We start from the raw sequence: 27,761 nt of genomic DNA, 5'->3' as shown, positions 1-27,761 counted from the left end.
GTTTAGCACGTTAAGCCAATCACATACTCTGTCACTGCTCTTACTCGAACGCCATTGGCTCATGCTTTTGTCAATCTTTAAAGGCAGGAAGAACAGTCCATGGATTGCGTGAACGAGAACGATTCATTCACCAAAAAAGATTCGTTCAAAAAGAACGTAACATCGCTTGAGCGTCACATCATAAGGTAGTATTTTACAGACATGTTAAATTCAGGATAACGACGGTTGATTGTCTTAATATTGCCTGAGGTAGTTGCTAGTTACAGCAAATGTGTGTGAACAGATAAGTCAGAAAACGGTACAAAATATGTTGTGGGATGCAAATGAAAAGATGGAGTTGTTAAAGAAAGAAATAGAAATGGATGACAAAGAGCAAAAAAAGTTAAAAAAGACAGAATAATTTCAGCATGAAGTGAGTGAAGAGGTGGAAGAGAAAGAGGGTTAAGAGAGCTTAAACATTGAAAGAGAGGAGAGAAAGATTAAAACAACAGCACCCTGTTTCACGTGCACATTGTGTTTATTAGGCCAAACCATTTTATTTATATAATAATTAACCTATAATTTTTAAAAGGACCATAACTTAATGTTTAACATTGCTTATCATGGTTGCAGTCAGTGTTTTTTATATACTGGTGAGATGTTAAAAATATCGGTAACACTTTACAATAAGGTTGTATTTGCTAACATGAACTAACATTGAACTGCATCAGCGTTTATTAATCTCAATTCATGTTAGTTTCAGCTTTTAATAATTTTTATAAATAATTTATAATTTAAGCATTGATACTGTTAACATTAATTAATGCACAATGACCTAACATGAATAACTGTATTGAGATTGACTAACATGAACAATTTACATTAACCTTATTGTAAAATGTAACCAAAATAACTTGTATTAAATGGCACCTATTTTATTGCAATTTTTTTTTTATAAATTTAGTATAATACAATATGCATGGTTTATGGTTAAAAAATTAGTGGTGATTAGTTGTAAAAATGTTACATGGTTTAATGGAAAATCAATAAAAATTGTTAAACAAAAAAAAAATTAGTGGTGTGACGGATCGTAGTTGATCTGTGATCCGTACAGAATTTTACTGATGAACGTTGGTTTTTGTTATCAACAGTTTATACCTTACAAGAGGGAGGGATACATAGAGGTGGAGACAATCTTAACAAAGCATGTAAATTCAGGAATCAGCCTCTCTGCAAGTCCAGCATTTTCTCCAGCCCTTATCTCAACTGCATAACAGATGAGATAAGCAATCACATTTACCATGGCACCCTTCCCAATGGTCAGGAAGAGGATAAAGACAAAAGGTTCATTTCTTAGCCACCTGGGCTGCCTGACTTGATCTTAAAACATCATTATCTTTTCCCTTAAAGGAGCGGTGAATCAAATACTCAATTTTAACTTGATCATTTGTTATATAAGAGGTCATCATACTTAAATGAACATCCTGCAAATTTCAGAACTGAAAAGGTCCGTGCTACTGAAATATAACAGTTTTTGGCACCAAGCCAGTATTACAGCCGAGTGAGGAATTCTGAGAAATATGACGTCAAAGTAGAATTGAAGAACCTCCCCGAACCAAAATACAACGACCACTTGTGTAGCCCTGCCCACAGCTTTGCGTGACACACGTGTGTCTCAACAATCAGTAAACATGTCTTTAAAGATTGCCAAATGTAACCAAAATGACTTTTAAATACATTTTTTTCTGAGAGACTTTTATTTTGACGCTGTGATCTGTTATGATAGAGTAACCATGGAAACGCATTTTCGGTTGTGGAATAACCGTCTATGGGAAGAACACAGATGCTGGATAACGGAGTCTCGGAACATAACATTAGGAATGCGTGGATAAAGTTTGTTTTTGAATAAGTTCCAGCTCGCGTGGGGAGTGTTTGTTTATTTGGTGTACCGCAGATTCATTTGTAAAGAAGTCGATGCTGGACTTGCAGAGAGACTGTGATTAAAAGCACCACTAATATTGGATCTGACAAAAATGACACAGCAGTATACACAGTAAGTTAAGTTACTGCGTTTCACTATTGCTTTGTTAGAAGAGATCGCTTGAATTGTCTGTTGTAACATCCGTGTCTAAACATGTATGTTTGACTGTTTTAATTTACTTAAAACATTAAACGATTAATAAAGGTACAACACTTAACAATACGACTGTAATGTAACAATAGAAATATACAAAGTTAGTGATAAAGAAGGACTTACCAGCCGCAATTTAGATTTTGATGCCTGCTTACTGTGTTGTATATGGTAATTTAGTCACGTCGAGTTTAAAGTTTTGTTTCTACTTTACTATACTTATTGTCATTTATGTGTATCATCTTTAGCAGCCAGAATCTTTTGTGGCTAAAACATATTTGTGTTCGGCTGCTATTTTATACACATAAATGACGGTAATTACGGGGAATGAAGCTGTCCAATCATAGCAGTGGGCGTTTACGTCCAGGTCTTCAATGCGGCCCGCCCCTTTAAACAAACCATTTCTCCAGAGAGCCACTAATGTAATGAATGTAAAAACCACGCGAACATCATAAGTACACATCAGACAACACAGTATAAATCAATAAAATCAACAAATTCACCACCCCTTTAAGATGTAAAACACCATGTACATAACTCTTTCAGTTGATATACTAAAGCAATAAGCCACAAGAAGCAGTGGGTTACCAGTGCATTTTATAACAGCTAAGGGCCGTTGCTAGGCACGACGCAAACCGGATACACTGTAACACCACTGCTTCCCGGGGCTTATTGCTTTTATAAAATGGTTACTTCATACGCATATTTTATTTCATAAAATAAAACGCAAATAAGTTGTAATTAATTATATTTATACAAATATTACTTTTTCGCCAAACAAAGTAGTTCCTAAGAATCAAGTGTGGCTTCAACAGAGCACAGTTACCAACCAACACAGATGCAGCAAAATGAAAATATGATTAAGACTGCAGTGTTTATTTTCATAAATCAGTGTGAAGCAACAGTGGCGCAGTGATGCTTATGTAATGCAGTCTGAACCATGGGATTACTGGGGTATTTTATCACGCGTTTCAACCAATCAGAAAGAAGAACCAGAACAGGCCGTTTGGAACGTTTTAATGTCAGAAACACTGTAGTGGCAAACTCTGTGCGTTTGTTCCTATGACACTTCTAATTTTTCATCTCACCACTTCTAGGGAATACTGGTGCTTGGGTTTCTTTGACTCGTAAAAGAATGTCTGAACAACGTGGTCCTTGAATTTTGATGATATTTATTTGTTAAACAAATGAATAGTAACTTAAAGCATAAATTATAGTCTCTTTGTTTGGCTGAGTTGAGTTCATTCAGCGTGTTCGCGTTGGACCTGTCACGCTCACGCTGACGTAGTTGCTGTTGACGTAATTGACGGTCAATAATAGTAGGCTCAAGCACCGGAACCTTTCCTGTGGTCTTAGCTTGACACTCCTTTTATAGATGCAACCTCATTACCTCTAGAGAGAAGGCATACTCAAAACATTAAATTGTTCTAAAAATCAAATATTGAAGAAAAATTAAATTAATAACTACTTATATTAAAGGCAGGGTAGGCAGGAATTATTTAAAAAACTTTTTTACAAATTTGTTTAAACTGTCTTTATATACAAATACATAATTAAAATGTAAGTACTCTGAAAAAGAGAGACAACTCAAGTGTCTGTAAACCCTCTCACGACTGTTTTAAACACAGCTTATTATTTCTATTCGGGACGAAACAAGTGATTAGCTTGCGCGAATATCACTCTCTCGCGCGACCATGGCACCACCCGTTGCTATGGGATCTGCCCACACATGTGTGTGTTGATAGGCAATGAATCACATACTAAATGTGACCAGTAGGGGGAACTACCGGGTTAGATGACGATGGTGCATGTTGAGAGATAGAGGAGAAAAATAAGAGTTAATGGAGAATGTTATGCTGCTGGTTAATGGTTTGTAACTGTTACATTAAAGTTTGAGCACAAGCTCATTGAGGATTAAGAAAGGAACAAGTCTCATTTTTAAGAGAAATAACACATGGTACCAGGAGTAAAAAAACCGACTTTTTCAAGCCTGAGTTCAGCTTGTAAAGATGGATGTTTTGAAGCCTCCGGAGGGACTGAAATTAGTAGGTAACGTATAGGGATGTGACGAGATCTCGTGTGACGAGATCTCGCGAGATTAAATGTGTATCGCGAGATTAAGTGTGTCTCGCGAGATTTCTTGTGTAGGTGAAATTCTGGCCGTTTCTCAAAAAAAAAGGCTGCATCCTTCGGAGGTCGCATTTTTAAACTGCATTTACTTCATAAAGACTGTCTTTTTAGAGACTAACAATTATAAAGTTTACTAATAATTTAGTTAATCGCAAATTGTTGTAATATGCTCACGACTTGCGAATGTAATGCTCAGTTAATGATCTGAAATAAACCTTAATGACGTATGCAGCCTGCATATGCGACCTCCGGAGGAGGCAGTTGCAGGCGCCTTTTTTAAATGATATTCTATGGGCATGGAGCGTTTGCGCGCTGTTTATGCGCGCTGAGCGCCTTGCGGTTTTTGCCGGCGGCCGCAGCACGCGCCTTTGAAGGAACGCTGAGAGCGGAGAAGCGCCCGACGTCATTCGCGTCTTTCCATTGTCCACTCGAATGAGGGGAGATGCGGGCCTTACGTTGTGGTGAGGGAAGTTTACAGTTGCTTTGAAGAATCGGACTCCACTCGCTCACTCTCTCCTGCGTGTTTGTGCACCTCTCACCCTCAAACAAGGTCAGATCAAGCATCCTCTTTTTAAAGTTTCTGCTAATATGACAGTTAACAGCAAAAGAGCGCACGCTTCAATATTTGATTGACAAGACAGCTGACTAGGTGGTTGCCTAGCAATATTAAAAGCCGCGTCGACACGCACTGCTCTTTTTTTTAAAAGGCAGTGCGTCGCGCCTTGCGTTTCCAAGCGTTTAAAGCGTGGTTGGTATAATTAGCCTCTTACAGTGCATGCATTATATTCTGTCTTTTACTGCATTTGCTTTTTTGTTTGGGTTTCCAATAATGTTCATTTGGGAGTTGTATGAAGTCTGAGACGTGTTGTGTTTTTCTGTAGATCAGTGTCAGATGTGAAGTCTCAGCAGATTAAACCATCACAGAGTTTACATGATTTAATGTCTGCATGTTCATTTCTATTGTAAAGAAATGGACGTATATTAAATATTCAAATGGATTTAAACATTGTTTGGCTAAAAAATAAGCGTTTTTTTTTCGTCTAAAGTGAAAGTGAAGATAGCATCCGAGACGAGTCTACTATCGCCCCCTGCAGGCATTTGTTATAATATATACATAATGCTATTTATTTATAGACCACAAATGTAATGTGTTTGTTAATGTAATGTTGTTTAATGTAACTTGGTTTTAATACTTTATTTGAACCAATTATTATTGCATCTTCGTTATTATGTAATTGTAAAGGCTACTGCTCACTTGGGTCTATTTTTATTACCCAAAAATAACAAATTACTTCATTATCAGTTAGTAAAATAATTGTTAGGGGCAGTCCTTGATTAGTTAAAACATTTAAAAATAACATGATTTCAGTTTCTTATTCATTTATTTTATCATCGAGGGTTTCTTAAAAAGTGTAAAAATATCGTCTTGTCTCGTTCTCGTGAACCCAATCTCGTGTCTCGTCTCGTGGATTAAGTGTCTCGTCACACCCCTAGTAACGTAGATAGCAACTGGCGATCTTTTAAACAACACTTTGAGTTGTATATGTCGGCCGTAGGACTGGACAATAAACCCGATGCCAGGAAAATTGCGTTGCTGCTTACAGTTGCGGGTCCCCAAGCCATTGAAGTATTCAACACGTTCGAGTTCGGCGAAAATGAAGACAAAGAGAAGTACGATACCATACTGGGAAAATTCAGTGCATATTGCTCCCCACAGAAGAACATCGTGTATGAGAGGTATGTGTTCCGGTCACGGATGCAACAGCCCGACGAAACTTTTGATTGTTATGTGACTGATTTGAAGCTTAAAGCGCAGTCATGTGATTTTGGAGATCTAAAAGATTCCATGATCCGCGATCAAATTGTCTATGGAATTCAGGATAAGAGGATGAGGGAGAGGCTTTTAAGAGATGCTAAACTAACACTGGAAGAAGCAGAGAGACTGTGTCATGCAAGTGAATTAGCACAACAGCACGCAAAGACGTTTAATGAAGCAAATGCCACTGCTGTACATGACAGTGCCAAGGTTGCAGTAGTCAAAAATAAAATAAAAAAGCCTGCACCACAAAAGAATAACAGAGAAGATGCAGCAACATACTCCTGCAACCATTGTGGTAACAGACATGAGCCCCGGCAGTGCCCTGCCTATGGCAAAAGATGCTCAAAGTGCAATGGAAAAAAAAATCATTTTGCAAGAAAGTGCTTAACAAAGGACAAATCAAAGTCAGTGAGACTAGTTGAAGAAACTGACCTAAGTGAGACTTTCTTTGTTGGCATGGTGTCCTGTAACGATATCAAAGAAGATACCACAGAAGAAAATGTTAGCCACTTAGAAAATGATGAAACATGGATTGTGTCATTGCCAATTAATGGCACGTTAGTAGCACTAAGAATTGACACAGGCGCACAAGCAAACTTGATCAGCATGACAGAAATAAAGGCCATGAAAGAAAAGCCTAAAATAATCAAGAAAACAATGCAACTGAAAGACTACAACGGAAAAGACATAGAAAGCAAAGGTCAGTGTAGACTGAAAGTGACAATAAAGGACAAAAGCCACAATGTACTGTTCTCTGTTGTACCTGAGGGCCGGGAATCACTGCTCGGTGGTGTTTCCTCGAAGAAATTGAACCTGGTGAGGAGAGTTTACCACATTAACTGCTCAGAAGCAGTAAGTGTTCAAACAGGCTCAGTTGAATCCATTGTGACTCGTTATCAAGATGTTTTTAAAGGACTGGGATGCCTTCCATGCACATACAAAATCAAACTCAAGGAGGATGCAACTCCTGTAATCCATGCACCAAGGAGAGCTCCAGCTCCACTTCGGGAGCGCCTCAAAAAGGAACTGGAAAGGATGTGTCAGTTAAAAGTCATCGCCAAAGTGGAAGAACCGACTGAGTGGGTAAACTCCATGGTGTGTGTCGACAAAAAGAACGCAAGCAAAGAACTGAGGATATGCATGGACCCAGGGGATTTAAATCAAAACATTAAACGTGAGCACTACCAGATACCAAAAAGGGAAGAAATCGCAAGTGAGATGGCAGGAGCCAAGTACTTCTCAAAGTTAGATGCGGCACAGGGATTCTGGCAAATCAAATTGGACGAGGAAAGCTCAAGATACTGCACATTTAATACGCCTTTTGGGAGGTATAGATTTCTGAGAATGCCATTTGGAATAATCTCAGCATCTGAAATCTATCATCGAGCAATGGACAACATGCTGGAGGGCCTAGAAGGGGTCCGTTGCTATGTAGATGATGTGGTGATCTGGGGCTCCAATCTAATAGAGCACAATGAAAGACTGACAAAAGTGCTTCAAAGGGTGCGTGAAAATGGGCTAACATTAAATCGTGAAAAGTGCCAATTCGGTGTGCAAGAAATAACATTTCTTGGAGACAAACTTTCTTTTCAAGGTGGAAAGCCAGATCAAGAGAAATAAAAGCCATTTTAGGCATGCCGCGCCCCACAGACAGAAAAGGTGTGCTCAGAATAATGGGAATGATCAATTTTATTGGAAAGTTCATACCCAACCTATCAGTGAAAACATCAGCACTGAGAGAACTTCTCCATGACTCCAAAGAGTTCAAGTGGACATCGAGAAATGAGCGAGAATGGAATGCTCTAAAGGTCACACTGACAAATGCACCTGTGCTTGCGTATTATGATCCCAACAAAAGACTGAAGATTTCAACAGATGCATCGAAGGACGGACTTGGAGCTGTCTTGTTGCAGGCAGAAGGGGACAGCTGGAAGCCAGTTGCTTACGCTTCTAGGTCCATGACTGAGACTGAGACAAGATATGCTCAAATAGAGAAGGAATGTCTTGGATTAGCTTATGGACTACAGAAATTTCATTGTTATGTCTATGGGCTTCCTACATTCACAGTTGAGACAGATCATCGTCCTCTTGTGTCAATTATCAAGAAAAGCCTTAATGAGATGTCACCAAGGATTCAGCGGCTCATCATGAAACTGCAAAGGTATGATTTTGATCTTAAGTACACACCAGGCAAACATTTAGTGCTGGCAGATGCGCTATCCCGAGCGCCAGAGAGGAGTTCTGCATGCTCCACTGAAAAAGAAATTGAGAATTATGTCAACATGGTTGTTGAGTCTCTACCTGTATCTCATGTCAAAGCAAATGAAATTTGTGAAGAAACAGTCAAGGACAAGGAGCTACAAACAGTGATGGAAAACATTCTTGGTGGCTGGCCCAAGGGGTCCTGTCCAAAATATTATCACATGAGATCAGAGCTTAGTGTGGCAAATGGACTGCTACTGAGAGGCTGTAGAATTGTCATTCCACACAGCCTCAGGCCAGAGATACTTCGTAGGTTACACAAAGGACACCTAGGCATTGAAAAATGTAAAAGAAGAGCCAGGACCGCTGTGTACTGGCCCGGAATCAACAAGGATATTGAAAACATGCTAGGAAAATGTGAGACGTGTAACAAGTACCAGAGCAAACAGGCAAGGGAGCCTATGCTGGTCCAAGATCTACCCACTGCTCCTTGGGAGAAAGTTGGTACAGATTTGTTCCACTGTAATGGCAAAGACTATCTGATAGTGATAGATTACTACTCAAATTTTCCCGAAACAGCTCTTCTCACAAGTGCAACCTCCACCAGTGTCATTACACATGTCAAGTACATGGGATACCAAAGACTGTGGTGAGTGACAATGGTCCCTGTTATAGCAGCAAGGAATGGCACCAGTTTGCATGACAATATGGATTTACCCATATCACTTCAAGTCCACAGCATGCACAGGCAAATGGCAAAGCTGAAAAGGGAGTGCATATCATCAAACAGCTCCTTAAAAAGTCCACAGACAGCAAGTCGGATCCTTATTTAGCTCTACTAAGCTACAGAACAGCCCCGCTTGAATGTGGTTTATCCCCAGCGGAACTGTTGATGAATCGCAAGTTACGCACAACCCTACCTTGCTACACAGACATCAAAGGAAATGCAGAGATACAGACAAAACTGGAGAATTTGAAATGGAAACAAAAACAGTATTATGACAAGGCAACCAAAACCCTCAGACCACTTGCCAAAGATGATGTTGTGCGTATTCAAGACCAGGATGCGTGGCACCGAAAAGCTACTGTTCTTCAGGAGATTGGACCGAGATCATATGAAGTAAGGACTGAGGAGGGTCATGTGCTCAGAAGGAACCGTCGTCACCTTCTCAGCACCAAAGAGACTTTCAAGGAAACAGAATGTGAAGATGAAGATGGAATTGCTCCTGTGTCACATGCAGAAACAGTGCCAGACCTGAAATCAAATGAATGTGTACATGTGGACACAAGTGATGGTCAGTTAGGGTCACAGGTCTTGAGAAGATCTGAGCGTCAAGTCAAAAGACCAGTCAGACTCGATTTGTAAATGAATGGACTGAATACATAATGTTCTAATTGTGTGTTTAAAAAATAATACTTTGAAACTGATTGTTCACAATCCCAGTGTAATATAAATATACATATTGAGGCATGTTCAGTTCAGCTTTAAAGAAAGGGGGATGTGTTGATAGGCAATGAATCACATACTAAATGTGACCAGTAGGGGCAACTACCGGGTAAGATGACGATGGTGCATGTTGAGAGATAGAGGAGAAAAATAAGAGTTAATGTTATGCTGCTGGTTAATGGTTTGTAACTGTTACATTAAAGTTTGAGCACAAGCTCATTGAGGATTAAGAAAGGAACAAGTCTCATTTTTTAGAGAAATAACACAATGTGCACACCCGATTGATGTGAACGTGCACAAGGCACTCTACAAAGAGCACAAGTGTCTGTAGACCTCTCACGACTGTTTTAAACACAGCTTATTATTTCCATTCGGGACGAAACAAGTGATTAGCTTGCGCGAATATCACTCTCTCTCACGACCATGGCACCACCCGTTGCTATGGGATCTGCCCACACATGTGCACACCCGATTGATTTGAACGTGCACAAGGCACTCTAGAAAGAGCACAAGCATGGCTTTAGAACTCCCAGAAAGTGAATTCAGAACTCACAGTACCTGCATATCCAGTCAGCGAAGGCAAACAAAGCAAAAAGGGAATAAACGAAGCAATCAAACGAGAGTAAATATCACGTGGCTTTTCCTCGAGTCGATGATGCGGTAGCGGTATTGTCTGCGGAGTGTAGTCCTCATCAGAGTCAACAATGCTTTCATCACGGAAACACTTTCATGCAAAACACTGGCTTAATAGTGAGTACTAGAAGGCATCCTATCTGTTTATATTCCTAGTGATAAAGTTAGGTGTATTATTACATGTGATTGTGACATGACGTTATTACATGCACCATGCTCCTTCCTCTCCGCTTGTCTGAGGTAAATCCTTCTCCCAGCAAAGCTGTCGGTGTCTCGCGTTCATGTGTTTTGGGGGCGTGGCTTTAGAAGAAACCCAGAAGGGAGGGGGTGGAGTGAATGTAAAAAATGAGCTGTGTTTAAAACAGCGGTGAGAGGTCTACAGAAACTCGATTTTTATACTCTCTTTTTCAGAGTACTTACATTTTACATATGTATTGATATATAAAGACAGTTTAAACTAATTTGTAAAAAAGTTTTTTTAGATAATTCCTGCCTATCCTGCCTTTAACTAAAAGGAAAAAATATAAATATGGCTCCTACAAACACACTATTTGATTTAATCATTAGTAAATATAATGTGTAAAAACATATGTATATAAAATTTTTGTTTTATTAAACTGTACCTTTTAAAACGATTTGCAGCTGTGTGTTATTAGTTTTAAGTGGTTGTTATCTCGGAATAACATACCTTGGAATGTCATGAATAGGCAATCACAATCAAGCCTTTTAGAGTGCCGTGTAATACATATTTTTATGTAAAAAGGGTTTGGGTTTAGGGTACGCCCGTACGGTTTGGGGTAAGGGTGGTAACATTATCGATTAAACAGTTAAAGGGTAATTATACAGCAATCTTTATTGTATGAAAGATTTGAAAATGTTTTACTCTTTGTAGCTGTAAAAACATAATAATGCTATGATTAAATGTTGCAAATACATCTACATTGTATGTTTCAGCTGTTGTGGAGTTTTAGCCGCATGAAATAATACTCACTGAGAGTGAAAGTCAAGGATCACACGGACACACTGTATACAGAATTTTCTTTGTCTGAATTTAATATGTTCTGCAGAACAGGCTCTCACCCCTGGTGCTAGGAGCATAAAACCCAAGAGCCCCGATTACAAGGTTGAACACACATTTATAGTAAGATGCTGAAACACGTACAATCATCCGTTTCTACGTCATCTAGAAGATAACCTTCAGTTTGTCAGTGATTAGGAACATAAACAGTTAAACATCTTATCATATAGGACAGCACATGATGGTACATGATGTTTAAGTCCTTGGACATTGTACCTTGCTGAAAAGACAGAAAGAGCATAATTCTGTACGTTAGCAGAAAAACATGATCTCCATATGAATCACAATTTATGAGCTTATGATTGTAATTAAAAAATGAAAAATAGGATGAAAAAGAAAATATAATAACATGAAATAAAAGCATAAAAAAAATCTTCCACTACACAGCATCTTAAAAAAGTATGTAAAAAAAGTTACAAATTATTACTACGTAACGTATTAACAGTGAGACCAGGCTGAATAGACAGGAAGGTAAACATACAATTAAAGAAATAAGCAGGTGAATATTTATTGGTCATAAACTAAACAACAGGACAGATTAAATCCTATAACAGATGCCTCTGGTATGAATGTTTTACTGACATTTAAATCTTTTCTTTCAACTCTAGTTCAAACCCATATAGTGATTGAGACTTTCAGTGAAAAAAAGTTCACAGGAGGTGGTCCAGGGCAAGGCTTGGGGTGGGGAGTCCAGACCGGCTTGACAGGGGGCCTGAAACGGACAGGCTTGGTGGGGACAGGGCAAGGAGGGATAGTTCCAGGCGGGTCAGACAGAGGTGGGGTAGGGGGCATTGCAGCTGGCTGTGGCAAAGGCTGCGCTGGTTGCGCAGATGGCTGTGGCAAAGGCTGCGCAGACGGCTGAAGGGGCTGCGCTGAGGGCAGCGGCGGCTGGGCTGACTGCGCTGAGGGCAGCGGTGGCTGGGCTGGCTGCTTTTACTTCTTTCTCTTCTTCTTATGTGGACGAGCTGCAGAAAGTGGGGGAGGGGGCGCGACCAACTCGGAGGAGGACCCCCCAGACGAAGACTCCCAGGAGATCCTCCTCTCTCGCTTCCCACGAAGGGACATAGGTGGGGAGGAGCTCTCTGGAACTGGAGGGGAAAGTTCGCAGAGCGCCAACAGTCCAATGATTCGTCCCTCCGGGATAGATGAGAGGGGCACAGGCTCGATGGCTCTGGCCGGATTCCGCTTGGAGTTAATCCCGGGTCCATAAACGAGAGGATTATACCAAATAGGACCCTGTTCACACTCCAGGACGAAACATGACCTCTCCTCGCCAGACGACGGTTCATGTCTGCTGGGTTCCTTGTGCTGTTATCGTTCTGTCAGGAATGGCTAGACAGATGAACCCAGGCACAGACACGGATAGAACACTGAACAGTTTATTGGACAAAACAAGAAAACAAAAACCCACGAGGGGGCAAAACACACTAGGCAAACAAAACACTAAACAGAGTAGACTAGACACTAAACAGACTTGGCGTAACAATAAACTTGACAAAAGATACACTTGACTAGCAATAGCATAAGCTCTAACAGGACTGGTACAAAATGAACGAGCACAGGACAGCAAACACAAGGGCATTAAATAGGGGAACAAATCAAGAGGGGAACAGGTGACATGATTCAAACAATAATGGGATAATTAACGAAAAACAAAGCCAGTGCTCTCACACAGTTAACAATCAGACACGAGGATAACAAGGGAGCATAGACAAAGTGACTAGACACGGGAAACACGTGATCTAATAAAACAATACTGAGCAGTGTTTCCCCTACCATTATATAAGGGGGGCGCCCCGCCCTCCCTATGGCTCGACCCGCCCCCCCTTGAAGGTCAAGTAAATTTGATTTGATTTTCTTTGAAGCGCCAGAGAACAATTATTTTATTAAACAAACTAAACAGCCCTCAAGTAATATTTTATTTATCTTATTTCCACAATGGCATGTCTTTTCTGTCTGTGTTTGCGCGTTTACAATTATCCAATTGAGTGTGCACACTAATATTTTACTGCGCACGCTCTCCCTCGTGTTGCGTGCAGCGAGTGCCTCCCTCTACCATAACTGAAAATGTGACGGGTGTTTTCAAAGTCCGTTCCTCCGTATACTTTCTTTTTTTGCGTAAACATCAACAGTCACGGATGTTACTGACAGAGAAGACAACTGAGTTTATCATGACTTCTCCACACACGCGCGCATTCTCTCCCTCTCTCATATGCTGTATATGCCGCGCCGGGCACGTGTTTTGTAGTAACTCTGTGTAACAGTAACATTGTATACTGTCATATTTCTGATTTTGCGAATGACGCGAATTGGGCGGCGCAATTGCCGCGAAAACACGCGCTTTTCCCTTTAAACACGTCTTCGCGCAAGTTAAAAATATGCAACTCAAGCGAAAAAACTCAGAGCAGCTTCAAGAACGCGCACGCAGAATCATTTAACATTGTAGAGGTGTGTGTGTGTGTGTGTGTGTGAGAGAGAGAGAGAGAGAGAGAGAGAGAGAGAGAGAGAGGCAAGAATGGTGCCCACGTTGAGAAAATTTAATAGAAGACTAAAGTATGTATGTCACTCATCTAATTAAAGTATGTTAACTGAATAACACCGCATATAAGTCATTGTATTTTAATAAAATAATGTATTTTAATTACACAAATCAAACCTAACTATAGTGATTGTTTTACTAGCTGCTGACCAGCATAGGGAATCTCTATGACTAATTTCTAAGACATGTTGCTGATACAGAACTGGGTGTTGTACATTTTTTTTGTTAATTAAGTCTTTTGGGGTACCTTATGCCTAGAATTATTCAAGTAGGTTGATTCTTTTAACTTCCTTCAAAGTTTGATCAATTGTGCATAATGACATGTGCAACAAATGGATATAGGGTGTCAAACTTATAGACTTGCATCATTTAAGACACTTTAAAAAAAAATATTTTGGGTCAACCTCTGGCACAGATTTAAAGCTGAAACTTATCAAATCCTATCAGAGGTCCAGAATGTCATTGAAACACACAAGTACCTTTGCTGTCATCAGTATAAAACATGTTAGCCCTCAAAGTACCCCTCCCCACAGAGCTCCCACATAACAAATCACAATTTAACCCCTGTATACCCAACCAACCCCCCCCCCCCAAGCTGTAAACCTAGTGGAAACACTGCTGAGACCACGTGATCCCACACAAAACATGGGCCTGAAATGTGATCGGTTACACACTCCAATGTTTTGTAATGCAATATGCCAAGGAAGGATTTTATGCAGTCGAGAATAGAGTTGATTGTGATAAAGCAGAAATGCAATGAAGGCTAAACTAGTCCAGTAATGTATATTAAAGCTTCTCATCTTGCAACAGCTTTAAGAAATCAATGGAAATCTGTCATAATCTGCTATAGTTGTCAATTTCATTTTAGAGTCACGTTGATTAATAAACAGTCTGATGACTCATTTAAAAGTATAGCTGTTTTCTCGGTTTCAATGATCTGTCGTTATTTTTGCTTTAGTGTAGCTGCTGGTATGTGAAACCTGTTACTCACCTTGTAAATAATACTAATAATTATAAGACAAGCTTTGGTCAAGTGTTTTGACACAGTCTTATTTAAGGCATAAGGTAACTGTATAGAAAAGATGCATTGTTGTTGTTCGACATTTTTAAATGTTACAATGTCATTGGTGTGTGTAACAGCTCAAGTACACAGTATGAGACACTGAGACTGTCTCTGATTATCAGACTAAAGCCTCAAATCTAATTGTGAGATAAAAAGTATCACAGTTTGATTTCAAGCATTAATTTCACTATGATTTCAATCACTGACATGGCATTACTCAGTCAACATTAAAGATTTAGGGCTCTATTTTAACGATCTGAAACGCAAGTGCGAAGCGCAACGCGCAAGTGAGTTTGTGGGCGGATCTTGGGCGCTGTTGCTATTTTCCCGGCGTGAGAAATAACTCTTGCGCCGGGCGCAAATCAATAAGGGGTTGGTCTGAAGTAGGTTCATTATTCATAGGTGTGGTTTGGGCGTAACGTCAAATAAACCAATCAGAACGCTAGCCAACATTCCCTTTAAACGCAAGGGCGCAAGTTCCATGGCGGGTTGCTATTATTATGACGGATTTACCAGGCGCACACCAGGAGCGGTTCACAGCCGAGGAGACCGACGTCCTTGTACGGGGGAATCCCACGCTTGCCAGCATAAATCGGGCACGCCGTGTAACGGGAGGTGGATCTGCCTCAGGACTTGACGCCAGCAGAGGACATCGCTGCGTCCACCCTCACCGCTGAAAGGGTTTGGGGGCTTTGAAATCGGACCCAAGAAACGCAAGCAAGGTCCAACCCCAAAGTACTCTTACAAATCAAGTTCATATACATTAAGGTTTCTTATGAAAACATTTTAACTATTATTTACATAAAATAAACGTAATACAGCCACACAACAAAGTTATGAAAATATTTTAATCGTTATTTGCATGAGAATAAATAAAAACTATCACCACAATGCTCACCACTATGATTCCCCTTATCTCGTGTATTAATATTTTTAAGTGTAACAATTTATGATTTGCAAAAATAACTGTTGCATCTGTGTAGATTAGATGAGCAAAGTGTATGCGCGTTGTGCACGCTATACATTATGGTCAAGCATGCGCCCTTAAAATAGCATAATGAACCACGCGCAACGCGCCACTGACTTTAGACTAGTTTTTTTTGGTTAGTAGCGCAATTGTTTTTTGAAACTGCAAAATAGCATAAGAGATGGTTTGCGCCGCAACACGCCTCCTTTTTGCGCTGAACCGCCCAGGGAGCGCAAGTTCATTCCCTAGTTTGCTGACGTGCATCTGTGGAGGGAAAAACCCCGCTGTGCGCCGGCGCAAAATACGAATGATACATGCGTCACTGACAAAGTCAATTGCGCTGGGTGCAAGATAGGGCCCTTAATGTTTATATTTTCACAAAATGTTCTTTACATTATGAAGGATAATTTTATGTGGAAAACGTCTCGGTTACGGATGTAGCCCTCGTTCCCTGAAGGAGGGAACGGAGACGTCACATCGTGACCGACGAATTGGGAAATCGGTTAGAGAGACCAATCTGCTTCGATAACTACTAAAACGCCAATGAACTTGGCATTGAGGTATTTGCATAATGCTGGCGCCGCCCCGCCAGGTGGGTATATAAGCTGCAGACTACGAAATTAGCTTCTTTTCGCTGAGAAAGCCGGGAGAATGTGACCGACTGACAGCAGGGAGCAGCAACTGTGGCGACGGGACGTGACGTCTCTGTTCCCTCCTTCAGGGAACGAGGGTTACATCCGTAACCGAGACATTCCCTTTCAGTCGGTCACTACGACGTCACGTCGTGACCGACGAATTGGGAATCCCTACCAAAACGCCACCTAGAGCTGACCTCTTCCAGTGTCTGCAAAAAGCCCTCCGGTTCCACTTAAGGATATGGAGAATAGGATTTAAGGCAGAAGGCCGGGCACTAGATGTTCCTTTAACCCCACAGTAGTGCCAGCGACTGGGAAGCGCCCTGTCTGAGCGGGAAAGGAACGCTGCGGAAGCCACTGCCCCGTTAAGGGCTAATGGTGGGCGAAAGTCAACCGTAGTTGAGGTAATAGACAGCCGTGGCTGTGTAAGCAAAGCAGTGCTCTGCTGAGGGAAACGTGGGCTAGTAGGATTAGCCCCACGGAAAAATACTCACAAAAGAACCCTGCTTAGGGGACGCAATGTGGATGCCCGAGCCCAACACATAGGTTCGAGAGGATACAGCTAGTGAGAGGCTGACAGCGGATGCTCCGCAACATCAGGCTGCCAGGGCAGGGGAGGAAGGACAAATCAAACCATTACCTTATTGTGAAGCACCAGTCGGAGGCTGCAAGCCGGCGTGCGAGTCTGTTCTCCATGCTCCCCCTGATGAGGAAAGAACACGAGAGGAGACAGGCTCGATACGAACACTGTAAAATCTAATGAACGTATAGGCGTCGCCCAACCAGCAGCTCTGCCAATGTCTGTTAGCGAGGAACCACGAGCGAGTGCCTAAGATGAGGCAACACTCCTAGTGGAGTGTGCTCTCAAATTAAATGGACAAGGGATGCCCTGCAGATTATAAGCAAAGGCGATAGTATCAACTATCCAATGAGACATCCTCTGCTAGTGACAGCTTTCCCTCTCTGCTGACCACCATAACAGACAAAGAGCTGGTCTGAGGTCCTGAGGCTTTGCGTGCGATCCAAATAGAGTCGCAGTGCGCGTACGGGGCATAACAAAGCCATGGTTGGGTCTGCCTCCTCTGGGGGCAGCGCTTGCAAGCTCACCACCTGATCTCTGAAGGGAGAGGTGGGAACTTTGGGCACGTAGCCTGGCCTGGGTTAGGCTTAAGACAGCAGCACCAAACTGAAGGCACGAAACTTCAACGGAGAATGCGTGTAGGTCCCCTACTCTCTTCACAGAGGCCAATGCAAGCATGGAGTTTTTATTGACTTAAGACTCACAGACTGCAGAGGCTCGAATGGAGGTTCCTGCAGGGCTTTCAGCACCATGGACAGGTCCCAAGGAGGAATAGAGGGAGGGCGCGAAGGGTTTAGACTTCGGGCACCTCTTAAAAACCAATAACTAGATCGTGCTGTTCGACCGATCTGCCGTTTATTAGAGAGTGATGTGCAGATATGGCGGCAATATCAACTTTAATGGTGGAGGGTGACCGCCTACGCTCCAACCAGTGTTGAAGGTATGAGAGCACGACATTAATGGGGCATTCTCGGGGGTCTTCGCGTTGCGAAGAGCACCAGACGATGAACAGGTTATTTAAGTGTTTGTCACGTGTCTAGTAGACGGCGCTCGCGCTGCAGTGATGTGATAAATCACCTAACCTACCGCACGCTCAGCAACCAACATGGAGATACCACAGGTTGGGGCGCGGGTTCCAACGTGCCAGGGAATCCGCCAGTGACGGGCTGTCGAGAGGGGCATCAGTTCTGGAACCAATTCCTGGTCGTCCAGTAAGGCGCGGCCAGTAGAAGGCTCTCCTCGTCCTGCCTGACTTTGCATAGAGTCTGTGCGATTAGGCTCACTGGAGGAAACGCATATTTGCGCATCCCCAGCAGCCAGCTGTGTGTCAGCACATCCACGCCGAGGCTGCCCGCGGTTAGTGAATAAAACAGGCGACAATGGGTATTGTCCGGCGACGCAAACAGATATATGTGTGCACGACCGAACTTCTTCCAAATTAGCTGAACTGTCAGGGGGTGGAGTCGCCATTCGCTGGGGCACGCAGCTCGAAGTGCTTCTGCCGCTGTGTTGAGCGAGCCCGGAATGTGAACGGCACGAAGGGACCTCAGATGCTTCTGACTCCAAAAGAGGAGATGACGGGCGAGATGCAACAGGTTACGAGAGCCCAAAACCGCCTTGACGGTTGATATAGGCAACAGTCGCAATGTTGTCGGTGCCGACTAATACATCCTTCCCTCACAGCTCCGTAGCGGAGCGTATGACTCCCAGATATACAGCCTACTGCTCGCGGCAGTTGGGGTGCTATGCACACCCCTGAGACTGCAAGCCCGTCATACATGGCTGCTCACCCTGTGCTGGGGGCATCGTATGTGCTACAGAATGCCAGGAGACCTGTCTCAGGGGCATATCTTGCCCTCAGAAATGCTGGGTCTGACCACGGGGTGTAATTGAAACGACACGCAGGTGTAATGGTTACACTGTGTAACCTAAGCCCATTTCCAATACTTTTTGTAATGTATTTAAAGGCAAGGCACGCGTTTCTCAAATTTATAAGCGAGGTCTCTGCATAACTCACAAACTCAACATGAGGGTATATTAGGCTCAACTTTTTTCTTCATAACTTTTTGTTATGAAATGCGCAGAAGGGACACCGACTAAAACAACGGCAAGCCCTTAGGGACAACCTTAATGCACATTTTAGTTGTATTAAATACACCACACTTTTTAACCTAAATTCATTGGTTAAAAAAACTTTTTTTACTAAAATTGACTTAAACTGGCTAAAACCAACAATGTAAAACCAAGGATTTTCTGACCCTCTTCCGGGGCAAGGAGCGGATCACCGTTTCCTGAAGAGTGATCCTCTCCAACTCCAGGTCGCCTGTCTCTGGGCCACTTAAACTCCCGATTGCCACGGGAAGCGGCTGAGCGGGCGGAGCAAGCTGCTGATGACCGGTTCCCCTGCGCTGCCAAGATGGGGTCCGAGGAAGCGAACGGAGGTGGCCGCCGCAGGACACGATGGCGAGTGTCAGACTGAGGAGTCGGCGTTGGTGGACCAGGGCAGCTCTCTTCTGCCGGGGCACGGCCTAGGAGATCGCCTCAGTCTGCGCCGCGGAGCTGAAAGACTCCCCGGACTCGCCAAAGAGGCCGGTCTGAGAGACAGGAGCATTCAGGAAGCTTTTCTGCATCCGTCGTGTCAGCCAGACACAGCCAAAGGTGGCGTTCTTGGACCACTGTGGTGGACATCGCACGACCGAGGTTCGCGGCCTCCCTCATGCAGATCTCAACGAAATGGCTGCTGCTGTACAATTCAGATCTGTGGATTGTGACATTGAGTCTGTTCTAAAAGATATCGGCAGAGCATTGATTTTAAAAGAGGAACAGAAACGCAATCAAGGCATTTGTTCATAGGAAAGATGTTTTTACCGTCCTTTCTACGGGATTCTGCAAAAGTTGGTCGCACTTATGGAGGACCAAGTTAAAGAAGCAACTGAAATGGGTATCACGGCGATGCAACTCGACGTGCACAATGAGATGGATATAATAAGCGGTCGTTGCCACCTTTTTTTGGAACCCCGGAATCGTGGCTGCTGAATAAGTGGAGGGACATGCTAGGCTCCGATATTTTTCAAGAAAACGTAATGGGTATCGTCGTGGATGAAGTTCAACTAATGTACAAATGGTACTAAGAGATAGTCTTACTGTATGACTTAGTAAATACTTAATGTTGTGATATAAATGAAATGTTGTAAACATAGTAGGTGTTGATGTACGTTCGCTAACTCAGACTTAGTATAATCACAATCTTATTGTCATTGTAGCGAAATAACTAGCAGTTCGGTCAGGCTGCAAAAGACGTCATTTCAAAATACGTCACACACTCCGTTGCTCTGATTGGTCATAGGTCTATCCAATTAAGTGCAGAGGCATTTTTCGGTTTAGACACGCCTCATAATTATAGCCCAATGGAGCGGTATCAGACTCAAATTCTGACTAGAATTGAGTATGACAACGTCAGGCTACACAAAGATGAAATTCTGGCTGGAATCGATGACAGTGACACATGCAGCTGTGACCAACTCAGCAACCTGTTAGCTAGCTTCGACTGCTTTTTCAAGCATTGTATCAGTGTTATGTTTCAATGCCACACCAAACCATTAGTCACGGCATAATGGTTGGAAAACACTGATAAAAGCCACTAATATGTTTTAATCAACTTTAAAAAAGACAAAATGTGAGGGTATGTCAAATATGCACGTGTCCCAAACCCCCAAGGGGTTCAACTTCAAGAGCAAAAATTAACAATAGAAATTACATAATGAACATGAAAGATAACACATGACAGATACATGACATGTTACTTTAGTCATATAATCTCAAAAGTGTTTTGTCACCCTGGTTCATCAGTTTTAACTATTTACTGTCTTTATTTTAGATATGATGGGAATAAACACGGATCGTCTACTTGAACTGAATGAAGTGGAGGAAACACACCATAATATTAAAATAATACAAAATGCAGATCACACGAAGACTGAAAATATAGAGAAACCATTTACGTGCCAACTGTGTGGAAAACACTTCACCAAAAAATCTACTTTTACAGTCCACATGAGGATCCACACTGGAGAGAAACCACATGCGTGCCATCAATGTGAAAAGAGTTTTACAACTGCAGGTAAACTTAAGATACACATGAGGATTCACACTGGAGAGAAACCTTACACGTGTCATCTGTGTGGAAACAGTTTCAGAGATCAAAGTAGCCTTAAGTACCACGCAAGAATTCACACTGGAGAGAAACCTTACACTTGCCATGAGTGTGAAAAGAGTTTTACAACTGCAAGATACCTTAAGACACATTCAAGAATTCACACTGGAGAGAAACCTTACACGTGTCATCTGTGCGGAAACAGTTTCAGAGATCAAAGTAGCCTTAAGTACCACGCACAAATTCACACTGGAGAGAAACCTTATACTTGCCAAGAGTGTGAAAAGAGTTTTACAACTGCAAGATACCTTAAGACACATTCAAGAATTCACACTGGAGAGAAACCTTACACTTGTCATCTTTGCGGAAACAGTTTCAGAGATCAAAGTAGCCTTATGTACCACGCACAAATTCACACTGGAGAGAAACCTTACACATGCCATGAGTGTGAAAAGAGTTTTACAACTGCAAGTAACCTTATGATACACGCAAGAATTCACACTGGAGAGAAACCTTACACTTGCCATGAGTGTGAAAAGAGTTTTACAACTGCAAGTAACCTTATGATACACGCAAGAATTCACACTGGAGAGAAACCTTACACTTGCCATGAGTGTGAAAAGAGTTTTACAACTGCAAGATACCTTAAGACACATTCAAGAATTCACACTGGAGAGAAACCTTACACTTGTCATCTGTGCGGAAACAGTTTCAGAGATCAAAGTAGCCTTAAGTACCACACACGAATTCACACTGGAGAGAAACCTTACACTTGTCATCTGTGCGGAAAGAGTTTCAGAGATCAAAGTAACCTTAAGAGACACGGAAGAATTCACAGCGGAGAGAAACCTTACACTTGTCATCTGTGCGGAAACAGTTTCAGATATCAAAGTAGCCTTATGTACCACGCACAAATTCACACTGGAGAGAAACCTTACACATGCCATGAGTGTGAAAAGAGTTTTACAACTGCAAGAAACCTTATGATACACGCAAGAATTCACACTGGAGAGAAACCTTACACTTGCCATGAGTGTGAAAAGAGTTTTACAACTGCAAGAAACCTTATGATACACGCAAGAATTCACACTGGAGAGAAACCTTTCACATGCCATGTGTGTAAAAAAAGTTTCAACCATAAAAGCCACCTTACAGAACACATTAAAATTCACACCGAAGAGAAACCTTACACTTGTCTTGAGTGTAAAAAGAGTTTCAGTAGGAAGTGTCACCTTAAGGTACACATGATAACTCACACTGGAGAGAAACCTCACGCATGTCTTCAGTGTGAAAAGAGTTTTACAGATAAACGTGGTCTTGAGACTCACATGAGAAATCACACTGGAGAGAAACCTTACACATGTCTTCAGTGTGAGAAGAGATTTACACTTAAAGGCGCTCTTAAGACACACATGGTAACTCACACCGGAGAGAAACCGTTCACATGCCATGAGTGTAAAAAAAGTTTCAATGGTAAAAGCAAGCTTAAAAGACACATGAGATTTCACACTGGAAAGAAACCTTACGCTTGTCATGAGTGTGAAAAAAGTTTTACAACTGCATATGAGCTTAAGAAACATTCAAGAATTCACACTGGAGAGAAACCATTCATGTGTCATCTGTGTGGAAACGGTTTCAAAGCTCAAAGTAGCCTTAAGAGACACGCAAGAATTCACACTGGAGAGAAAGAGTTCAGAAGTCGCCAGAGCTTTTAATCTTGAAAAAAGACATTTAACTGATTCTGAACCTCCTTAACTCAAAGTCATTCATAAGTTGTTTCTTAAGTTAATATGTGTTTCCTGAAACATTCTTTGTTAAGTAAACCTTATGTAAGTCATACGTTTGGAAGGTTGGTCTGGAGTCTGGAGCACTCCTAGCTATACCTTATCCCTTGTGACTCCACTATGAGCCACCCCTGTGACAAAAGCTTGTGTACATAGCAGTCAATTAAAGCAACACTAAAGACTTATTGCTCTTTGCTCCCCCTACAGGTTAGAAGCGTAATTGTTCATTACCACTGTCGTAAATACTGCAGCATAGCTGGCTCTGATTGGATTGTAGGTCTGCCGTAAAGCAAGTTTTGTAGTTTTCACTCGAACTACAGGACCACTACCCGACGGTTGGAAACTTCTTTAGTGCGGTTTTGGCCGATAGAGGGCTGCAAAGCGAATGTGAAAGTGCTGTTCACCCTGTTTTGAGTAGATGAACCACTGAACTTTTTTTGGAACGTTATTTTAAGGTAAATAAAACTCTTTGGTGTTGCTTTAAATATATGTTAAAAGTGCAAGAAAGTGTGTGTTTAATTAGGCAAAAGTTTTCTTTTATTTAAAGAATAAAACATTCACATCATTACACCTGATGGTTGTTAGCTTTTTAATTATATCTTCTGAAGGTAGATAAGCTGCAATGGAGACTATTTAAACTGAATGATTGTGGGTGGAGGAGTTGGTGAAACTATGGCAGCTATACAGTGAATAGTCTTACCAAATCAAAGTCTTCTGTCTAGCATTTAAGCTGCAAATAAATCGCATGCCACAGCAGCAAATTCAGCAGATTTTGGATCTTGTTAATTCGACTTTGCCATTGTCATTTCAACAGAGCAGCCCAGAAATTGGGCTACTTACATTTTCTCTTTCTTTCTTCATCTGTGCATAGTTGTAGATGTTGAAACTATGTTTTGCATGTTGTGCCATTATCCACCCTGGTTGTGTAGTAAACAATTATTAACCCTTAACAATTATTAACTCATTCCCGCCAGCATTTTTTTGTGATTTTCACAAAAGTTTGGCAAAATGCCTTTGCAGGAAAATTTCTTTTATAAATGTATAAACATACAATATATCACATGAAAGAACAGACTCTCTGCTTTCAAATAAAAAAATAAAAAAATGGGAAAAAACACTTCATTCTATCTTCATTTGTTCTCCTTTTTATAACCTCTTAAATATGGGCAGGTTTCTTCAAAAATACACAATTTTGAGCAAAAATCTGAAATTACTGCATTTTTGTAAAGGACTTTTGTTGGAGATCAGATTCCGAATGATGATCAAAACATACACAGAGTTTTAACTGTTTTTTATAAATTGGGTAAGAGTAAGAGTGCCACCTCAATCATGGTAACAATGAACAAAAATAATTTTACAAATAAATACAACATATACCTAACATTAACAACATATCAAAAACAAATAATGCCAGCAAACATTAAAACAGTAATCTTTTTTAATAAATATTAACCAAAGAAGTGAACATGTTGCAATGCATGCTGGGAACCATTCAGACCATTGTTTTTTTAAATGCTTGTTCAGATTACTCAGTTTGGCAAGTAAACAAATTGGACAAAAACCTACATATCTACGTCCAGTCAACAAAATAATATTTGTTAGCAGGATGATTATGCTTATTTCATTCAGTGAACACAAAGTAATGAATTGACGCCCTTCATTAAAAAAATCTTTGTTCAGATTACTTATCTCTGTTGAAAGAACATTTTGAAGTTGGATTTTTTTACAGTGCATGTGCTTCACAAAATGGCTACGACGGGGAAATTTGCATATCACGTGGCTCTATAGTTACTTAAAATGTTATGTTAGATTAACTTAATTTTGACACAATTGTTATAGTAGTTGGCATTACTTATGTTTTTTCATTCTATTTTTGCATACATTTAAGTTCATAAAATGTTTGTTACACGTGTTAAGTAGAGGTTGAAAAGTTATGAATACTTAGTATTTTAATTTATAAAAAACATTTTAGTTAATTTTGCTAAACTTTTTTACTCTCAAGAACAGTGTGCATACCGGGTAATTGAAGTTCTTTTAAAGTTATTCATCACCAACAATTTATAAAAAGAAAGCAACTGACTTTAGAGTTGGGCTAAAAACTCTACTAAAACACACTTGTAGCCAATCAGCAGTAAGGGACGTGTCTTCCAACCGATGCATTGCCTGGGGCACGTGCAAGTTCAAAACGGTGCACAATGTTTTGCTACGGTTTCTGGGTTGAAACAGTGTGCATCGATGTGCAACAGGGTTTGAGATACGTTATGTCTTGTTTGGTGGGTGCGTGTGTCAGAACTGCAGTCCAATCAGCAGCAACATGTAAATAAACCACGCGGTATTAAAGAGACAGCTCGCACAATGGGTTCAAGTTGGGATGTTTTCTTTTATTCTGGACGGCAAGGGCAGTGACTGTAACATCAAGCGTATTTTACAGTTTAATAAACGTTGTGCAACTTTTTGTCTGGGCTGAACCCAGCCCTGGGTTGCGTATGTGTGGAGCGGGTCTATCAAAAAAGTCCAGATTGTATTGGGGTACCCTTATAAAATTAACTATGGTTTTACTACAGTTAAAAAACATGGTTACTGTAGTAAAAGCATGGTAACCACAAAATAACCATGGTTTCGACAACCGTGGTTTTCAAAAACCATAGTTAAGCCATGGTTAATGTAGTAAAACCATGGTTTTGCTCATAGTAATCAATACACAAAAAAAAAACATGGTTACTACACTTTTACCACAATAAAACCATGGTTAATTTTTGTAAGGGTAGGGCGTGTTTGTTAAGGTGATTTCAAATGTCAACATTGGCTTCCAAACATTGTGCACTCCGCCTTGGCTTAACACCTAAACAGGCAAGAGGGGAAAACAATGAGCAAAAAATAATTCCAAGTCATTTTTTTGTATCATCTGGACTTATGTAAAAGACATTCATTGGAATTTTTAAAATAAAATACATCATAGGATACGTTGCTCTATTAAGGTAAAAAAGACAAATTTCAATATTTAATTTTTTATTTGAAGCTGACATTAGGCAAAGTACCTAAATTTCTTGGTTTTATTACACTGCTGTCCTGTCACAAAAACTTCCCCTTCATCACTTTTCTCAGAATCTGAAGAATTCATTGGTAGGCCTATCTGCTCTATAATTCACATCCACTCTTATTACTTCTACCAAAAAATTAGCTAGTTGTGAATATACCTGCAGGATGAAAATATCCAGTAAAAAATGCTAAGATGCAGTCACCTAGATTAACTAATATCAGTTTAACCTGCAAATTCGATCATTTGTTTAATTTTTCAACTCAAAATACAAAAATAATCAATATTGTGGTTAATGCCTTTTTATACCCTAACGCATCTAAGGGATAGGCTATTTCAAAATGTGCTAAATAACAATATGAACAACATATAACCAAAATTTCTTCTTCAGCACCTTAAGACAATGTTCACAATTTATATTAGCAGTATTATTATATTTACAGAAGAAAACTAAGATTAATATATTTACTTACCACAACATCTGACTTACCTGCACCAACGGTGGCCATGTTAGATTTAGGTCAGGCTGACCAACTGATCAAAAAACTTGAAGTAAATCATGTTAGCCACATACTCGAGAAGCTATGATAAGTGATATAAGGATTTGATAAAAACATTTTATGCCCCAAATAAGACAATGAAGAAAGTGTATCTCGTGATATACTTTGCCTGTTTAAGTGTTAATTAAGTTCAATTATTTGTTTTTCTTAAAAAAATATTTTTTAAAAAAAGATTTGCTATTATTTTGGTAAAAGTGTAAAATATTTGGACAGCTCTTGTTTTTAAACTATTTTGATCAGCAGGTGTCGCCAGCGTGTGTGGTGTTTCGAAAGCTTCGAAAAAACTGAATCATTTTTTCGATTCGAAGCTTCTAAAAGCTTCGTTTCTTCCATCACTTAGGTCGGGGTATACTTTTTTCCGCGTCCGTGTCCGGCTCGCGCGCGCACGCGTCCGCGCAGCTTTTCGAGTATACTCCCCGCGGCTACACGCGCATGGCCGCGTTCGACACTATACGCAATACAAATGATTTCTTATTCAAATTATTAGTCTAACAGGCTGTCAGGGCAGCACTGATTTGGCAACATTTACAGTACATTAAAACATTAGGATAGGAGAAGAAAAGTAACTCATCCACCATTGCAAACACAGTTTAGAACAAACAACAAGACAACAAAGAACAGGAATCAAACAAACATGCTCCAGAGCTTTCTGTTCTTTGAAGAAGTAAAAGTTAAAGAAGAAAAACCATAGTGTGTGTGCAAATGCTGTCTGTTTCCTTTGTATAATTGTTTATAGTGGAATGCACTGTCTAAATATTTTCACGCGCATGCGCTGTTGTACGCGGACTGTACGCGCACTGTCCGCGAGGTCTCAAATTTTGGGCCGGCCGCGGACCCTCTCGATGACGAAAATGACGTCATGCGGACGGCGCGCATACGCGGACGTCCCTAGTATACTTTCGGCTTTAATAAATCTCCCGCGATCAGCGTGCACGGAAGCGGTCCCGCCCTTTTTTACTGGGGTACTCGAAGTTGGGCGGGTTCAAGAGGGCGCTGCGACTTTTGATTGGTGCTAGTCCTGCTC

General features: G+C 41.0%; 1 protein-coding gene across 1 annotated transcript; it reads left to right on the top strand.

The window, feature by feature from the left end:
- The first annotated feature begins 116 nt into the window (after window positions 1–116).
- On the top strand, window positions 117–24,156 carry LOC135768998 (uncharacterized). The gene is made up of 2 exons (XM_065278357.1): window positions 117–185; window positions 21,081–24,156. Exon 2 carries the CDS (start codon window positions 21,083–21,085, stop codon window positions 23,069–23,071), a length of 1,989 nt encoding a protein of 662 aa, XP_065134429.1. The 5' UTR covers window positions 117–185; window positions 21,081–21,082; the 3' UTR covers window positions 23,072–24,156.
- The last annotated feature ends 3,605 nt before the right edge of the window (window positions 24,157–27,761 follow it).

Source organism: Paramisgurnus dabryanus, chromosome 3 (genome assembly GCF_030506205.2).
Source record: "Paramisgurnus dabryanus chromosome 3, PD_genome_1.1, whole genome shotgun sequence".
Classification (NCBI taxonomy): Eukaryota; Metazoa; Chordata; class Actinopteri; order Cypriniformes; family Cobitidae; genus Paramisgurnus; species Paramisgurnus dabryanus.
The sequence above is the reverse complement of the archived record's forward strand: the minus strand, read 5'-3'. Positions and strand labels throughout refer to the sequence as shown.

Coding starts and splice junctions, on each gene's coding strand:
- LOC135768998 (XM_065278357.1), top strand. CDS start 21,083: ATGATGGGAATAAACACGGATCGTCTACTTGAACTGAATGAAGTGGAG.